Below are 18,044 nucleotides of genomic sequence, written 5' to 3'. Positions count from 1 at the left end.
AATTTTTTTTTTTTTTTTTTTTGGAGATTTTAAGGTTTTTTTCTTTTTTCTCATGATCTAGAGGGTGGGAAGAACTGCGTACCAGCCATAAATGCATTAAGAGGAGCTGGATATATAGAAGGGTCAAGCAACGGCGCGACGGCGGCGGTGGGGTTGGAGCTGGTTGCAGCCGAGGTAGTGGTGGAAGCGGCGGCGAGGTTGGAGGGTCCAGCAATTAAGTTAAGTGGGTGTACTGATCCATCTCCTCCGTGGCCGGAGGAGCTCTCGCCGGCGGTGTAATGGACTTCAGAGCCTTGATCGTAGAGAATTCCTTTGAACACGTGGCCTCCGATATTCACAGCCGTCTGATATGCAAACTCTTCATCCTCATCGTCCATCGCGCTTACTTTCACACACCGAAACACCGCCGGTGAGTTCACTTCCGATGGAAATTTCTCCAATTCTAACCCAACAGTGTAATTAATTAATTAGTCAGAAAATTTAGGGATTTATTTTTATTTATTTTATTTATTTTTTACCTGAGGTGAAGGAGGCGGGCAAACGAGGGGTGGCGGTGGCTGTGGCGGTGGCGGATTGGGTTTCTCTAAGTCGTTTGGAATTATCCCCACCACAAAACTGCCGTTCACGGCGTTTAGCAGCCGGAACCCACGTGCTCTTCACGTGAGTCTGGCAGTGAAACCCTCGGCTCTTACAGCAAGTCCTACACCGCAAATAAGCACAATCCTTCTTGGCTTGGTTGCCACAGTCTTGGCAATTGATGCCTCCGGCAGTGGCTGCGGCGGGTCTGGTGGCGGTGAAGGCGGATCTGGAGGGGTGATCGGAGTCGGTGCGGCGGCTCTGACCAACGGCGGAGGAGAAGTGGGTTTGGTAATGTGGAGGCCATATTTCGAAGCCTTTGTGGTGGATTTGTTGGTCGTTTCGGTACATAAACAAGGTGGGTTGTGTTTGTTTGTGTTGTTGTTCTTTGTTTGGTGGGCCTTCTTCTCTTCCTCCTACATAGAACAATTCAGCCATTTTTTTGCCCTAATATTTGAAAATAACATCCATTTTCTCTCTTTTTTAAACAATTATTAATGGGTTTTTTATTAAATAAATGTTTAATAAACTCAAAGTGATAAAAGAAATGTTTTTTTTTTAAAAAAAAAATTGTTTTTTTTTTCTCTTTTCTTTCTCATTTCGATGCAATTATGGCACGGAATTAGAGCTCTGCAACGCCGCCATGGAAACTGCCTGCTTTCTCTCTCCTCCTTCTAAAATCAAAAAAACTCCTCATTTAAGATAAGTAGACCAATGATATCCTCTCACACTAGAGATATGCGTGTAGATTGAAGGGATAGGTCTCGTTCATGATTGTATGTGTTTGTATCGAACCCCAATATCTGCTAGTAGTGGGTTTGAGCTGTTACAAATGGTATTAGAATTAGACACTGGGTAATGTGTCAGTGAGGAGGTTGAGCTTTGAAAGGGGGTGGACATGAGGCGGTGTGTCAGTAAGGACGTTGGACTCGAGTAGAGGTGGATTTGGGAGGGGGAAGTCCCATATTAATTGGAGAAAGGAACGAGTGTCAGCGTGAATGTTAAGTGCTCTGAAGGGGGTGGATTGGGGCGATCCCACATTGATTGGAGAAGACAACGAGTGCTAGTGAGGACGTTGGGCCCTAAAAGGTGTAGACACGAGGCAGTGTGCCAATAAGGACACTGGGCTCTGAATGGGAGTGAATTCGAGGGATCCCATGTCAATTGGAGAAAGGAACGAGTGCTAGTGAGGATGTTGGGTCCCAAAAGGGGTGGACACGAGGCAGTGTGCTAATAAGGACACTGGGGTCCAAAGGGGGTGAATTCGAGGGATCCCACGTCAATTGGAGAAGGGAAACGTTGGACCCCAAGAGGGGTGGACATGAGGCAGCGTACTTATAAGGACACTGGGCTCCGAAGGGGGATGAATTCGAGGGATCCCACATCAATTGGAGAAGGGAACGAGTGCCAACGAGGACACTAGGCCTCGAAATGGTGTGGATTATGAGATCTCACATCGGTTAAAGAGGATAACAAAGCATTCTTGGTGTGGAAACCTCTCTATAGCACACACGTTTTAAAAACCTTGAGGACAAGCCCGAAAGAAACAAAAAAATGACTAACAGTGGGTACATATATAAAGTGAGTCAGAGACCGGGATGGGAACGGAACCAGCCTCATTTAGCTAAAATTTCTTGACTCTCTCTTCATCGTTTAAACAGAGATTCTCCACCCGTTCCTAAGAGAGTTAGAGCAATAGGGTAAGTGTACATGTGTATCTCTTACTTTCTCTCTACACCCATAATTACCATACAAAGATCACAGTGCAACAGAGAGAGAGGGAACATGAAAATCTAGGAGTGGGCACTTCATGGACTGTTGTCTGTCTTCCTGTTTCAACGAACAAGATCGAGCTAAAATCTCGATCCAATGGTTACCATCCATCCACGTGTCAACAACTCCACCTTTTTCTTATTCGTCCTTGCACCGTAAAACCCGCAGGCACCTTTTAATTTTTCCTTTTTTGCCCCCCTATTATTGAAATAATTAAATTAAATATATATATTTTAAAATCTCATAATCCTCACACCAATCAATTTACTCTACCGAAGAAGGAATGTTATTGTCACATGCAAATCCCGGATATCTCCACGACAGGACCCTCTGAACCTGACATATATTATTTTCCATTATTTTTTTAATTCACCTCCTAAATTAAAATTAAAATTATTTTATTTTATTTTTAAAAAAAGGATTGTCGTCATTCACGACATTCAGACGTACGCTTTTGTCTATTATTTTTCTTTTTTAAATTATTGATTTATATAATTTACTTTTCACAAAGTTTTCAAAAACATAATTAATTTTTAAAGACTACGAAAATGGTTTTATTCAACAATTTTGTTTTTACTTAAAAAAAAAAAATTGTGGGTCAAATTTACAAAGAGTATTTTTTTTCTATTTATTATTATTTTTTTGTACAGTATTTAGTTTAAATATTACCATTAAATTATCAAAATTAATTAATTATTTTTTTTAATATATATATATATATATAATTTTTTTTTAATATATGTTGAAAATATATTTATATTAATAGGGTGAGACGGAAATTTTATTTATTTTCTTAAATAATTGGTTAAAAATTAATAATAATAATAGAAAAGGTATGGTTTATTACAAAAGGTTAAATTATTTAAGAGAAAATTGAAGAATATATGACGTGGAAAATTGAGAAGAAATAAATAAAAAATGAGGTTAATTACGTGTAAATAGGGGTAGAAAAGGAAGGCTAGAGGAGGTTAATTAAGACTCCACCCCTTTTATGCAAACAAGCACGTGACTTGCGCTGAAACTTAGTGGGTAATGTCCACTAATAATTGGGTTCCAATTATAATAATTATATAAATATATAAAAATTTGTGTTGGCCGTGGATTTGAGTGCTGACTAGGATCACCACCCCGCCGGCCGCCGTAGTTGCCGTACATTCGCCGTCCTTGATGTTTGACGTGGCATTTGATAAAGTTTAATAAAGATCGGGGGCAAAATGAAAATTGTATAATTATTAGGGGCCCGAGGCAAAATTCAAATTTGACTTTCCCCCACTGTTTGATTTGACTTGATCTCGACAAAAATATTTATTTATTTATTTATTTTTGTTTATTCTGTCGTGAATTGTGATTGATTTTAAGTTTTTTTTTTATTTTATTTTATTTTAAAAATTTATTTATTTTGTTTAACGAGCTGACTACATCTTTGTATCTCATAACCATTTTGATTTATAAATTATTTTGATTTATATTCTTCATTTATTTGGTTCATGTATGAGAATTAATATTGCTGTATCTATATAATTACTTGTCTATCATTGTTTTGAGGTGTGAAATCACGTGAAATCATAGTTATTTTGAATTTGTCTAAAGTTAATTGAGAATAACTTTTGTTGAGAGACTTTGTAGTCTAAGGGTGTGAGAGATACACTTGTAAACACTTTGATTATATTTATTGGTTACCACTCGTGGATGTAGGAGAATTTTTTCTTTCCAAACCACCTAAATTTTTGTGTCTCTTTGTTTAATTTATCTGTGTGGGTGTGTGAGTGTGATCAATCTTACTTCAGTTTTCGCTACAATAATTAGGTATCAAAGCATTTTGGTTGTGGCTTTACGACACAACAAGTGGTATGAAAGTATTGAACGTTGTGGCATTACGGTGCACAACATCGAGTTTATTAAATTATTAACTTTAGCAATAGTCGTTTTTTTTTTTAATTATTTAAAAAAATTAAAATTATCTAAAGTACATCTTAAATAACTAAAATCTCTTAAAAACTTAAATATCAAACATTTACAAGTCACACGTATCACTACCATCAGTTATAAATGTTAAATATTCTTAATTTTTATAATTCGATTGGATTGGAACACTATTTTCGAGTTAGTTGACTTGACCCAACAACAAAAAAAAGTCAACTTACAAATTGATCTNTAAGAAGTGTGTTTCCTTAAAATAAAATAAAAATAAAAAAAAATCTAATCTAACCTAACCCTCGTAGTTTGGCCTGGATAGTCCATATCGGTCGTGTTATTTAATCATATGAACATCTCTAATATTATCTATATTATTTAATCATAAAAATGAGTGAAAAATATTATTTTGTATATATGATTCCATAGTAACTATTATGTATATATATCGATATTCTATATGCGTTAATTTTTTTATAAGATGAATTTTTATTGACTCGAAGTTCCATATTTTATAAACGTAGGAACGAGCCGTTTTCAAAATCAATCTCTCACTCACTTCACCAAAAAGNAAAAAAAAAAAAAAAAAAAAAAAAAAAAAAAAAAAAAAAAAAAAACTAAAAAAATAATAATAATAGGACAAAAGACATCCTTAATTTTGTCGCGCCAAGGTTGAAACGTGTTTTTAGAATGGGCCACAAGGCCCAGCTTTGGCCCACGTTTTTCGTTGGGCCCCCAGATCCAAAAAGAATGAAAAAGTGTTTAATTCCACGTAAGCATGACTTAATAGTTATTATATTAGGTAAAGCAGAGAGAGAGAGAGAGAAAATTTCAAATTAATATTGTTTTTTTTTTTATAACATTTTTAGGGATAAAAAAATAATATTAAATTAAATAAATTTTAATTCAGGTTGATATTATTATTACTTTAAAGTTAACTTATTTTTTAATATTTTTTATACAATTTTTTAAAAAAAGTATACCAAAAGAGATTTGAATGAAATAAATAATATTGGGCTATGCCAAAATTTACATAGAATTGAGGGGCATAAATGTAAATATTCTATAATTTTTAAAAGCCCATTTTCGAAATATTGGAATCCAAAATCTAAATCTGTTGGCTCTTTATTTATATTTAATATTAATGACTTAATTAAAATTTAATTACCACACTTATTAGTATTTTAATATGGCCATTAATGATGTAATAATAAAACATAAGCTCTCGACTTTATTTTTAGCTTCTTTTTTTTTTAATTCATATCAATAGAGACAGCATCTCGCGATATATTTAGAATTTTGTTTGAGCAATTTTTTTTAAAAAAAATTTGAATGACAGTTATTGAAAGAACGGATGGTATTCTTATTAAAAATGACATAAACACTCTTAAAAAAATGTAAATTATTTTAAAAATTTTAAACATAAACATCCTTAAATTATTTTAAATTTTAAAATTTAAAAATTTTAAATAGTAAAAAATTTTATTTTTGTTGAAAAGTTTCAATAATATCCTTTAACACTTAAAAAAAATTAATAAACGAAATTGTTAATATTTTTTTCAAAAATACCCTTTAAGTTTTTTATTTTTTTTATTAATACCCTTCAACTCTTTTAAATTATTTAGAGATATCATTATCATAGGTTTAAAAAAATACGTATAGATTTTAAGAGTAGCATTATTATTATTAATTTTTATAAAATAAAAATGGACCGAAATTATAAATTGCACTTCATAAATTATCCGTACTTTAATGTTATTTTTAAAAGTTTTTGAAACAAGACTTATAAGAAAATTTTAAACTTTTAATAATAATAAAAAAAAAAGTTTAAAGTGTTTTTTTTTTTAACTTTTAAAAAGTTATTTTTAAAGTTTTTAAATGAATTTAAAGTATCAGTGGAATTTTAGAAAATTGAAATCGAAATTAAAAAAATATATATATTTTTTTAGAGTTAAATATATTTTTTAAATAAAGTAACAGTAAATATTTTAGATATATTTATTTTAAGTTAATATCTTTTTAAAAATTTAAAGATAATATTAAAAGAAAAGGGGAGAAGTATTTTTATTAATTTAGAAAAAAAAAATTGGTAATTATTTTTTCATTAAAAATATTTAAATTAAACGGTTGATTTGAAATGTGTGGGCTTCTTCACGTGGGTAACACGAGGTTCCAGATTAAAAATAATAATAAATAATATATATATATATATATATATATATATATATATATATATTAGCAGAACAGCTTCACACTCAATTTTTCAATTTAAAAATTTATTGGATTATTACATATCCTACGGTAGTTTGATAATCCAGCTGGCCCTGTCCATCACAACCGTCCAACCGACATACATACATAGATAATTTATTTTTTTTTAAAATAACTTTTAAAAAAATTATAATCACAGCCACAGTAATTTCTTTTTAGAAAAATCACTATTATTGAAATATAAAAATTTATAAAATAGTTATTATAAATTCCCGAACATTTCATTTTAGTTCTTTAAATATGTTTCCAGAACTTAACCCGTAACCTATCATACACGACTCTGAATACTCGTGTCTATCGTAGAGCCAACCCAACAAACTGAACTAGACTCATTTTGTCGACCATATGACCTAATTCGTCGACCCCTGGAGGAGTTGACTTATATTGGTTGGGTCTCGATCTCACAAGGGGTCGATCATATGACCTAATTGGTCGACCCCTTGAGGAGTTGACTTATATGGGTTAGGTCTAGGCCTCATCAGCCAACACAATGTAGCCATTCCACTAGGGATCATTCTAGTTTGTTTGACTAAGCCTTTAAGGTCGGTTAAGGTTTCAACCAATCATTTGAAAGTCATCAGGTGACTCTTGGTGAACCTGGAAGAAAAATTGATCTTATGGGTGTGAGAGACGGTCAAGTGTTGGCTAATGACCAACCATTTGACACTCGAAGTTCTCGTTGAGCTAAAACATGAGGGATTAAACAAGACTATCTTGTAATTACGATGACCCAATAGCTCAATGAGGAATTTAAAGAATCGCCCTCTTGAGGGTATGTCGTAGTGGGCCACCCCCTTTGGAGGATTAAAAAAGATCGACCCTCTCATGACGATGACAAAGCGAGCGATCCCCTGAGTCTTAGAAATTGACTCTTGGGAGTAGCGATCACTTGGGAATTATCTTTTGTTTTTTAAGCTCTCGACAAACCCAATTCCCAGTTCTAATTTGGTTTTTAGATGTATATAATAAAACGGGCGTTGATAGGAACAAAAAACGAGAATTCTCTTATCGTCTTCGATCCATTATCATTTATACGAGAATTCTCAACAGGGTTCTCGAGAATGGGTTCTATGAGCACCATTTAGGTAACATGGAGAAATCTCTCATCATTTTCGCTCCATTATCATTTAAACGAGACTTCCCAACAGGGTTCGAGAATGGGTTCTATGAGCACCATTTAGGTAACATTGAGAAATCTCTCATCGTTTCGTACCATTATCATTTAAACGAGAATTCTCAACAGGGTTTTCGAGAATGGGTACTATGAGAACCATTTAGGTAACATTGAGAAATCTCTCATCGTTTTCGCACCATTATCATTTAACCGAGAATTCTCAACAGGGTTCGAGAATGAGTTCTACGAGCACCATTTAGGTAACATGGAGAAATCTCTCGTCACTTTCGCTCTATTATCATTTAAAGGAGAATTCTCAACAGGGTTCGAGAATGTGTCATCGAACCATTTCGGTAACATAGAGAAATCCCTAATCCCTTTCTCTCCATCATCATTCAAACGAGAATTCTCAACAGGGTTCGAGAATGTATTCAACGAGCACCCATTAAACGACACAAAGAAATCTCATCACTTTCCTCCATTCTTCATTTAAAACGAGAACTCTCGAGAGCAGGTCAATTTAGTAGCGCCGAAAGGGACGGTCCCAAAAGTACAGATAATAACCATTAAAATATCATCTCGATTCCCTCAAAGGACCTTATTTTAGGCATTTAATGTCCCCTTTTTCACTCTAATGTCCTTAAAATATGCTCCCATTTTTTCTTCTCTTCCCAACACAAAAGATAAGATAACCTTTCTTTTCTCTACTCACACTCTCCAACAACTCTCATCTTCACCCATTCCTTTTATTTTTTTAATTAAATTATATTTTTGGATCTTGTAAATACAAATTAAATTTAAATATTAAAAATAATATTTATAAATACAAAAACAAAAATGCTAATTAAATTAATATATTTATATCACTTAAAATTTATTTATTTATTTATTTATTATTTTATTTATTATTTTGGCCTCCTTTGACTTTCTAATAATAGTCCCCATTCCAAGAAAAGGGCACATGGCAAACCCTTGAATAATTTACACGTGGAATGTTAGCACTATACATTGCAATATATATATATATATATATATATATATATATATATTAATATGTTCCTATAATTAAATTAATCTATGGTAAAGGATAACTATAAAGTTTGGGTAAATATTTTTTTATTAGTTAAATTAATTAAAATATATATTATCGATTAATAATTTAAATAAATAATGAACGTGTTACATTTTTAAAAAGTCAATGATATCGAAGCTTTATTATTATTAATATTATTATTTTTTTATAGTAAGTATATCATTATAATATTATAATTATATCGGTAGTTTTCTTACCTAGATATTATTAAAATATTTTTCCAAATCAAAATTTAAGATTTGATTTAAATTAATCAGACACGGAATTGAAAAGTTCGAGCTTGTTTAAGAAACTAAATAATTTTTCAAATTATACAGTTATTCCGTGAAGTTTGGGATTAGTGTCGGTTTGATTATTCAATTGTGAAAATTACTGATTTACCCTTTAATTTTTTTTTAATTCGCGTATTAACTGGATATAGAATTAATGTTTCAGGGTTCTATTTGGTATAAATATAATTTTGTCTCGTAAAATGACATCGAAAGATTAATTATACAAAAATTTGAAATATTAAGGACGAAATATAATTTTCATTAATAAAAATGTATAAATTAAATTAATTAAAACATGGTAGGTAAAGACAGACAATATGATATGATAAGATAGGCCTTTTCATATAAGACATAACATGGTCATACTACATACTTGTGTGTGTTTTTTTCTTTTAATTAATTAATTTATTTAAATATTTTAAAATATAAACTATTTTCTTTTTAAAATTTTATTTAATATAAATTGCTAATATTTATATTCGGTAGCGTTTTATAATGCATATAATAATAGACCGATGAACCGAAAGGTTATTTAATTGTATATATATTGTTAATTAAATGTACTAATGATATCTTAATTAATATTTAGAGAAAGAAAATGACCTAATTGAAAAAAATTAAATTAATGGAGCTGAATTATGAATTTTGAATTTGTGTCCATCAATAATTAGAATTTAAATTCAGAGTTAATTAAAAATGTAATTAAGACCGTAAAAAACGTGATAGTTTAAATAGTGAGGTGCATGCAAGTCGGTGTAATAGAAATATAGTTCTTTTCACTATACCGGTTAAGATTGTTAAAAAATTTAGGTTTGACTGTATGAACTTAAAAGTCAAGGGGAACGAGGTGTGGTCAACTCTTCTTTATCTCATTCGTCGTAGGACATCATTGGCGTCCTCGTTGCGGTCTTCGGTGGTGTGTGTGTTAAATGAACACGATTCTCCACAATGGTTTGACTGTATGAAGTTAAAAGTCAAGGTGACGAGGTGTGGTCAACTCTTCTTTATCTCATTCATCGTAGGACATCATTGGCATCCTCGTTGCGGTCTTCGATGGTGTGTGTGTTAAATGAACACGATTCTCCACAATGGTTTGACTGTATGAAGTTAAAAGTCAAGGTGACGAGGTGTGGTCAACTCTTCTTTATCTCATTCATCGTAGGACATCATTGGCATCCTCGTTGCGGTATTCGATGGTGTGTGTGTTAAATGAACACAGACTGTATGAAGTTAAAAGTCAAGGTGAACGAGGTGTGGTCAACTCTTCTTTATCTCATTCGTCGTAGGACATCATTGGCGTCCTCGTTGCGGTCTCCGATGGTGTGTGTGTTAAATGAACACGACTCTCCACAATGATATGATACTATCCACTTTGAGCGTAAGCTCTCATGGTTTTGCTTTGAGCTTCTCCAAAATGCCTCGTACCAATGGAGATAGTATTTCTTGATTATAAACCCATGATCATTCCATAAATTAGCCGATGTGGGACTTTTCATCCAATAGTGCGTACGAGTAGTGACGACGCGACGAGAATTAGTTAAACAATAACAATCTCACTCCATGTCCTAGTGATCTTTTACGTTCTCGACTCAATTTTAGTGCTTAACGGCTACGAGGGGACCATCGTACGAGACAGTGAGTCCCATCGAGGGACTCTTAAAGCTCGGTAGTATGACGACTCGAGCTCCACTTGCCTCATAGTCTTCTCGCTTGTTGTCTCACTTTTGTCACTCTCTCAAACTTAGCTCTTACTCTTCGTCCGTACCTCCGTTGACGATTATGTATTAAAATCGAATCCCGACTCAAAAAGTTATTTGTTTTGAGTTATAAAAAATGTGGTTCGTTTTCTCGAACACAGGTTAAACGAACTCGTGTGGTTAAATTATTATAATTTAAAAAATTTAAAATTAATCAGTGCAACTTTTGAGGTGGCGATGAACAAGAGATTAATGATTCTTTTGGTTTTAATGGGTTTAGTTTGTTGATTAATTAAACTAATTACTTCCGCTTCTTTTAATATCATTAATCTCTCTTCATCACCGCGGGAAGATCGACAGAGATGTACGATCATTCTTATAATATTCTGTAATTTTCTTCTCCAATTCTCTCCAGGTTCTTCCCTGATTTCTCTTGCTCCGGCGAAGTTTCTTCTAATCTTGATATGAAGATTCAGTGTGATGTCTGTGAAAAAGGCGATGCGTCAGTGTTCTGCACGGCGGATGAGGCGGCGCTTTGTAATATCTGTGACCATCGTGTCCACCATGCCAATAAGCTCGCTTCGAAGCACCGCCGCTTCTCTCTGCTCCGCTCTGCTGCAGCGGAGGCACCTGTCTGCGATGTGTGCCGGGTATTTTGCCGAGATCTGATTCTTGTTGTTTTTGGGTGGATTGGGTTTTGTTCTGTTTCTTGTTTGGTCTGATTTTGGTTTTTGAATCTGGTTTTGTTTAGGAGCGGCGAGGGTTCTTGTTTTGTCAACAGGATAGAGCGATTCTGTGTAGAGAGTGCGATGATCCAATTCATTCGGCTAATGAACTCACTATGAAACACGATAGGTTTCTTCTGACTGGGATTAAGCTTTCCACCACCGCTGCTCTGTACGCGCCGCCTCCCTCCGACGAGAAACCGATCAAAACTGGTCATCGTACTGGTTTTGATCACAAATCAAAGGGTTCAGTCAAGAAACCAACCGCTGTTCCTGCTGCTCCAGTAGGATGCACATCAAGTGTTTGTGTTAATGCCTCAACCAACATACCTCCGGCAGTAGCCATGAACAAGGGCGGCGGAGGTCAGATTCCGACAGGAGGCGGTGGCTCAGCCAGTAGCATATCGGAATATTTGATGGAGACACTTCCTGGGTGGCACTTTGAGGATTTACTCGATTCCTCTGTTCCTCCCCCTTTTATGGAGGTTTGATTTATTCACTGTTACTGTGAAGAACTGATGTGGTTAATGATATTGATTGATGGATTTTGTTTCTTTTTCTTGTTTGCAGTGTGAAGGGTTGGGATTACCATTTGTGGAAGGTGATTTCAACAGTGGCCTTTCACCATCGGAGCGTTTGGAGCTTTGGGTCCCTCAGGGGCCGATGTATGGTTCAGGTTTGATGATGAACAGTGGGGTGAAGGACACAAAGGATTTGGTAGTAAACTCATCAAAAGTCAATAGAGCTTGGACAGATGATTGTTTCACTGTTCCTCAGATCACAAGTACAACAGCCCCATCTGCAGGCTTTAAGCGATCCAGATCTTTTTGGTATAACAATCACTAAACACCCTCGTTTCTTCTGCCCTTTTTTTTGTTCATCTGATCTGGGTTTGTTGATTATCATCTTCTTCTTCTGGTTTCTTTTACTTTTTGCTTCTGATCTGTAATTTTAATGGGTTTCTCTTACACTTTGTTTAGGCTTCACCTCTACTTTACTGGGTTCATTCTCTGGTTTCTGTTACTTTTTGCTTTCAAAAGATAAAAGTTGCAGCTGTAATATAATGGGTTCTTCTTCTTCTTTCTCTTTTTTCTGTCTGGGCCCTTTTATTTTGTGTAATTTTTGACATAGGGACGCTATAGTGCCATGATATTGTCCATTTTGAGCGGTGTGCCTTCCTCTAAAAATCTTTCCCCATCGAACAAAGAACATCATAGAGCTTCCTCTGAGTCTATGGAGCTCTCGAAGACTCTACTTCTTTCTTTGGAGCCCTCGAACAAAGAACACCATAGAGCCTCTTCTAAGCTTGTGGAGCTCTCAAAGGCTCGACTCTTTTCTTTCGAGCCCTCGAATAAAAAACACCATAGAGCCTCCTCTAAGCCTGTGGAACTCTCAAAGGCTCGACTCCTTTCTTTAGAGCCCTCGAACAAAGAACACCATAGAGCCTCCTCTTAGCCTATGGAGCTCTCAAAGGCTCGACTCTTTTCTTTGAAGCCCTCGAACACCACAGAGTCTCTCCTGAGCCTATGGAGCTCTTGAAAGTTTGACTCCTTTCTTTGGAGTCCTCGAACAAAAAATACACAATTAGTTCGACATTTGAGTCACTTTTAACTACACTTTCAAACCGCACAACTTCTTTGTTCAACACTCAAGGATTCTATTAACACGATCAAGTTAAGGGCATGACTTTGATATCATGTCAGGATCTCCGAATTTCCAATGGTACGATATTGTCCACTTTGAGCATAAACTCTTGTGATTTTACTTTCGGCTTTCTTAAAAGACCTTCTACCAATGGAGACAGTATTCTTTCTTCAACTTTTTACGTAAATTTTCACCGGTAGTTCATGGGTCTTCTTTGGTACTGTTATTCTCATTGTAAATTGAGTTACTAAAGTGAAAAGTGCGTTGAACAAGCCTTGAATGAAGCCTTTGTGGTGGAAGGAAGTGCTTTGTGTTGTGTAGTGGAAGTGCTTTTCGCAGCTTGCAAAGGCAACAATGGCGGCTTTCTATTAATATTATATTCTGATATTTTCTTCTCTTTCTCCCTAAATAAGCGTGCAAATTTAATTTAATTTATTCCTTATGTGTCGTGAAAATTTATAATTTGTAAGTTTATTAGGGAATAATATATTATTACATAAATTACACATTAATTTTAAATAAATTTGTATAATATAGTTTAAGTCTACTACTCACAAATATTGTCTACTTTGGCTCGTAGTATCATCATTCGGGATCTCATGATCCACCTTCTTAAGAGACGCTCAGAATCTCACAATCTTGGTACATCGGTGTCTAACTCTGATACTATTTTTAACAACTCAAGTTCACTGCTAGTAGATATTGTTTGTTTTAGTTCGTAACGTATCGCTATTAGTCTCACAACTTTAAAATCAGTCTATTAAGGAAAGACTTCTATTAAGGAATAATATATATATATATATATATATATATTTTAATTATCATTATCGAGTAATAATGAGAAAACAAGAGAGAAATAATAAAACTATTTTTTTAATTTTCTTTTTAGGTATAAAATGAACCTAATGCAGAGTGTATGGATAGATATAATTAATTTATTAGTGATATAATTAATTTTCATATAATCTAGACTATATAAGTGAGATATACTTTATTAGATAATTATTATACGTCATAGGTTATATTAACTATTTAAATAAAATAAAAATCTATTATATTTTCTTCGTGTAAATTTTTAATAATGTTTCAAGAGTACTTTAANGTAAATTTTTAATAATGACAATAAAAAGTTTTATTAATATTCTTCGACTAAAAAAAATTAAAACAATATTCTTATAATATTATATTTAAAAAATATTTATAAAATTTTAAAAATAGCCATTATTAAAAAGAAAAAATTTTAATATCAATAACAAAAATAGTCTATCAACTTCTCATATATTATCTCCAAACTTTTTTAATATTATTAAAATATTTTTAAAATATAGTACTAATTCAAAATGTATTTTTTAATTATTTTAAAAAAATTTAAAGGCCTTTTTTAAGAATATTTTTTGAACATTTTGAAATTTTTTTAATTTAAAAGTATTTTTTTCAAAATTTCTAGATATTAAAAAAAAAAAAAAAATATATATATATATATATATATATATAATTTCTCCACCCTTTTCTTTGTTCCCTCTGGTTGTCGGAGCCACGCTCATTGCATCGTTTTATTTCGCCACTTTACTTCTAACTCCCACGCCCGCGCACCCTCTCCGCCGGCATCGTGCTTTTCTTTTCCTCTCCCTATCTTCCTCTCTCCTCCAACCACGCCGGCACGCACCATTGCTCACTGCATTCTTCTGCTCGTCGGCCGAGGTCCACACTCACTCTTCTCCAACCCCTCTCTCTCAATCGTTTGTTGCTGACTACGTATACATCATTTTGATTTCATTCGAAAATTGGGTAAAGTTGGAGCGACGTCAAATTTGATTTGAAATCCTGTATCGCTTATGGAGGGAACTTCAGCAACATTATGGAGGATCTTGAGCATTTTCAGGTTTGATGTTGATTGCCCATGTTTCATCACCACGCCTTTGATGCATTATCCACTTTCTACTTTGATTTTACTCTGTAAGTTCGAATGATGATTTTTAATTCCTTTCGAACACCATGAGAAATGCCATAGATGTCCGAGTTTTGGCAAACCGTTACGCCGCACAATTGCAACTCTGTTGCCCACAAAATCCCTCTTCATTTTCACTTGCTCGGACTGTTCATGCCCACATGATTGTTTCGGGATTCAAGCCTCGTGGCCATCTTGTCAATCGTCTGCTTGATATATACTGGAAATCGTCTAATCTTGTGTATGCCCGCCAACTGTTCGACGAAATTCCCAATCCAGATGCTGTAGCCAGGACTACATTGATTACGGCATACTCTAACTTGGGAAATTTGAATATGGCTCGAGAAATATTCAATGGAACTCCATTGAATATGAGGGATACTATTTTCTATAATGCAATGATTACTGGGTTTTCGCATAACGTTGATGGTCATTCTGCTATTGGACTGTTTCATGCTATGAGACGAAGCAATTTTCGGCCTGACGACTTTACATTTACAAGCGTGCTCAGTGCTTTAGCGCTTATTGTTGATAATGAGCAGCAGTGTGGCCAAATGCACGGTGCGGTGGTGAAATCTGGAACTGGGCTTGTTTCTTCAGTGTTGAATGCTCTTCTATCTGTTTATGTTAAATGTGCTTCTTCGCCGTTGGTGTCATCTTCGTCACTGATGGCATCAGCTAGGAAACTGTTTGATGAAATGCCACAAAGGGATGAGTTAACATGGACAACATTGATTACTGGGTATGTGCGGAACGATGATTTGAATGGCGCTCGTGAACTTCTTGACACGATGACTGAAAAGCTCGGGGTAGCTTGGAATGCAATGATCTCTGGATATGTGCATCATGGTCTTTTCGAGGATGCCTTGACACTGTTTAGGAAAATGCGTTTTCTTGGTGTCGAGCTCGATGAGTTCACCTATACGAGTGTAATCAGTGCTTGTGCCAACGGTGGTTTTTTTCAACTGGGAAAAGAGTTGCATGCTTACATTCTTAAAAATGAGCTGAACCCAAATCATGATTTTTTATTGTCTGTGAGTAATTCATTGATTACTTTGTACTGGAAATATGGTAAAGTTGATGGGGCTCGGCACATTTTTTATGAGATGCCTGTTAAAGATATTGTTTCTTGGAATGCAATCTTATCAGGGTATGTCAATGCAGGGCGTATGGAAGAAGCAAAGTCTTTCTTTGCTCAAATGCCAGAGAAAAGCCTTCTTACATGGACTGTAATGATTTCAGGATTAGCTCAAAATGGATTTGGAGAAGAGGGTTTGAATCTGTTTAACCGCATGAGGTTAGATGGTTATGAACCCTGTGATTATGCCTTTGCAGGAGCAATTACAGCTTGTTCTGTGCTTGGATCATTGGAGAATGGCCGCCAGCTCCATGCTCAGCTTATCCATCTTGGCCATGATTCAAGCCTCTCAATTGGCAATGCAATGATCTCAATGTATGCAAGATGTGGAGTGGTTGAAGCTGCCAGATCTGTGTTCCTCACCATGCCATTCGTCGACTCGGTTTCGTGGAATGCAATGATTGCAGCACTTGGACAACATGGCCATGGCGTAAAAGCAACAGAACTATATGAACAAATGTTGAAAGAGGGTATACTTCCTGATAGAATAACATTTCTTACAGTTCTCTCTGCGTGTAGTCATTCAGGTTTGGTCGAAGAAGGACGCCGCTATTTTAACTCAATGTTCGAAAATTATGGTATCACTCCTGGTGAGGATCATTATGCTCGGATGATCGATTTGTTTTGTCGAGCAGGGAAGTTCTCAGATGCAAAGAATGTCATTGATTCCATGCCTTGCAAACCCGGGGCACCAATATGGGAGGCTCTTCTAGCTGGTTGTCGAATTCATGGGAACATGGATTTAGGAGTAGAAGCTGCTGAAAAGCTTTTCGAGCTAATGCCACAAAACGACGGGACGTATGTACTTTTGTCGAACATGTACGCCAATGTTGGCCGGTGGAACGATGTCGCTCGGGTGCGAAAACTAATGAGGGACCGAGGGGTTAAAAAGGAGCCTGCTTGTAGTTGGACCGAGGTTGAGAACAAGGTTCATGTGTTCTTGGTGGATGATACAGTGCACCCTGAGGTGCTGTCTGTGCACAATTATCTAGAGGAATTGAGCCTTGAAATGAAGAAAGCAGGATATGTTCCAGACACAAAGTATGTGTTACATGATATGGAATATGAGCACAAAGAGTATGCGTTGGCTACTCATAGCGAGAGGCTTGCGGTTGGGTTTGGGCTAATGAAGCTCCCTCCAGGCGCCACGGTCAGGGTGTTCAAGAACCTTAGGATCTGTGGGGATTGCCATAATGCATTCAAGTTCATGTCTAAAGTGGTGCGGAGGGAGATAGTTGTGAGAGATGGAAAGAGGTTCCACCATTTCAAGAACGGTGAATGCTCGTGCGGTAATTACTGGTAATTTTGATTCCTACATTATTCTGTTCTCGGTAGTAGAGTTTGGCTTAGGCGTTGCCAGAACGAACAACAAAACTTTACGACAGCTGCATTCAAGTAATGTCTTTGGATTTCACCTGTTTCAGTCTATGATTTATAAAGGGTTTCTGCACAAAATAGGAAACGGTCTCTGAGAGTTAACATTTTCATCATCTTTGGTGAAATCAAGTCCACTATATAGACGTTCATGAACTACTCTACCATAATTCTTAGTGGATAATCTTAGGGAGGTACGCTTGGACCATTGTTACATTGTCTTTTTATATCTTTATGGTCGGGTATGCCACCAGCATAAATGAGGCATACAAGAAAGACGGGTGCAATTTCATAGGTGCAGCAAGAGAGGATCGAATGTTTCATTCTCCAAGTTTTTGTGAAAAGCCCTGATGTGCGACATTATGTGGGATCTTTGGAGTCCGAAGAACATTAGAACACGGTTTTTGGGCTGAGAGATCTCGGAGTGGCTAATCAGACGCGAGCCCCTCCTCGGGCGGATTCTTCCTTTTGCTCCTCAGCTTACGGGGTATTAGCCAGCCGTTTC

General features: G+C 35.3%; 3 protein-coding genes across 4 annotated transcripts; 2 read left to right on the top strand and 1 right to left on the bottom strand.

Annotated features, from left to right (window-relative positions):
• Positions 1–21: 21 nt before the first annotated feature.
• Positions 22–1,014, bottom strand: LOC111798277 (protein SHI RELATED SEQUENCE 5-like). Of its 2 annotated transcripts, none has more exons than XM_023681327.1 (2): positions 519–1,014; positions 22–442 (listed from the first exon to the last, which is right to left on the bottom strand). In XM_023681327.1, exons 1-2 carry the CDS (start codon positions 1,012–1,014, stop codon positions 51–53), a joined length of 888 nt encoding a protein of 295 aa, XP_023537095.1. In that variant the 3' UTR covers positions 22–50. The 2 variants fall into 2 exon arrangements, with proteins under 2 accessions (XP_023537095.1, XP_023537096.1); XM_023681328.1 differs by having other exon boundaries at positions 22–385.
• Positions 1,015–11,001: 9,987 nt separating this feature from the next.
• On the top strand, positions 11,002–12,520 carry LOC111798276 (B-box zinc finger protein 20-like). Its single transcript, XM_023681326.1, has 3 exons — positions 11,002–11,360; positions 11,462–11,920; positions 12,006–12,520. Exons 1-3 carry the CDS (start codon positions 11,175–11,177, stop codon positions 12,279–12,281), a joined length of 921 nt encoding a protein of 306 aa, XP_023537094.1. The 5' UTR covers positions 11,002–11,174; the 3' UTR covers positions 12,282–12,520.
• Positions 12,521–14,612: 2,092 nt separating this feature from the next.
• On the top strand, positions 14,613–17,719 carry LOC111798275 (pentatricopeptide repeat-containing protein At1g25360-like). The gene is made up of 2 exons (XM_023681325.1): positions 14,613–16,098; positions 16,192–17,719. The coding sequence occupies exons 1-2, from the start codon at positions 15,075–15,077 to the stop codon at positions 17,466–17,468; spliced, it is 2,301 nt and encodes a 766-aa protein (XP_023537093.1). The 5' UTR covers positions 14,613–15,074; the 3' UTR covers positions 17,469–17,719.
• The last annotated feature ends 325 nt before the right edge of the window (positions 17,720–18,044 follow it).

The sequence above is a fragment of the Cucurbita pepo genome, chromosome LG07 (assembly GCF_002806865.2).
Source record: "Cucurbita pepo subsp. pepo cultivar mu-cu-16 chromosome LG07, ASM280686v2, whole genome shotgun sequence".
NCBI classification, from domain to species: domain Eukaryota; kingdom Viridiplantae; phylum Streptophyta; class Magnoliopsida; order Cucurbitales; family Cucurbitaceae; genus Cucurbita; species Cucurbita pepo.
The sequence above is the reverse complement of the archived record's forward strand: the minus strand, read 5'-3'. Positions and strand labels throughout refer to the sequence as shown.

Excerpts from the sequence above, each read along its gene's own strand:
- LOC111798275 (XM_023681325.1), top strand. The coding sequence starts at position 15,075 with ATGAGAAATGCCATAGATGTCCGAGTTTTGGCAAACCGTTACGCCGCA. Across the intron at positions 16,099-16,191 it reads TACTTTGTACTGGAAATATG|GGCGTATGGAAGAAGCAAAG; the intron begins GTAAAGTTGATG and ends ATGTCAATGCAG.
- LOC111798276 (XM_023681326.1), top strand. The coding sequence starts at position 11,175 with ATGAAGATTCAGTGTGATGTCTGTGAAAAAGGCGATGCGTCAGTGTTC. Across the intron at positions 11,361-11,461 it reads CTGTCTGCGATGTGTGCCGG|GAGCGGCGAGGGTTCTTGTT; the intron begins GTATTTTGCCGA and ends GGTTTTGTTTAG. Across the intron at positions 11,921-12,005 it reads TTCCTCCCCCTTTTATGGAG|TGTGAAGGGTTGGGATTACC; the intron begins GTTTGATTTATT and ends TCTTGTTTGCAG.
- LOC111798277 (XM_023681327.1), bottom strand. The coding sequence starts at position 1,014 with ATGGCTGAATTGTTCTATGTAGGAGGAAGAGAAGAAGGCCCACCAAAC. Across the intron at positions 443-518 it reads GCCCGCCTCCTTCACCTCAG|AATTGGAGAAATTTCCATCG; the intron begins GTAAAAAATAAA and ends CTGTTGGGTTAG.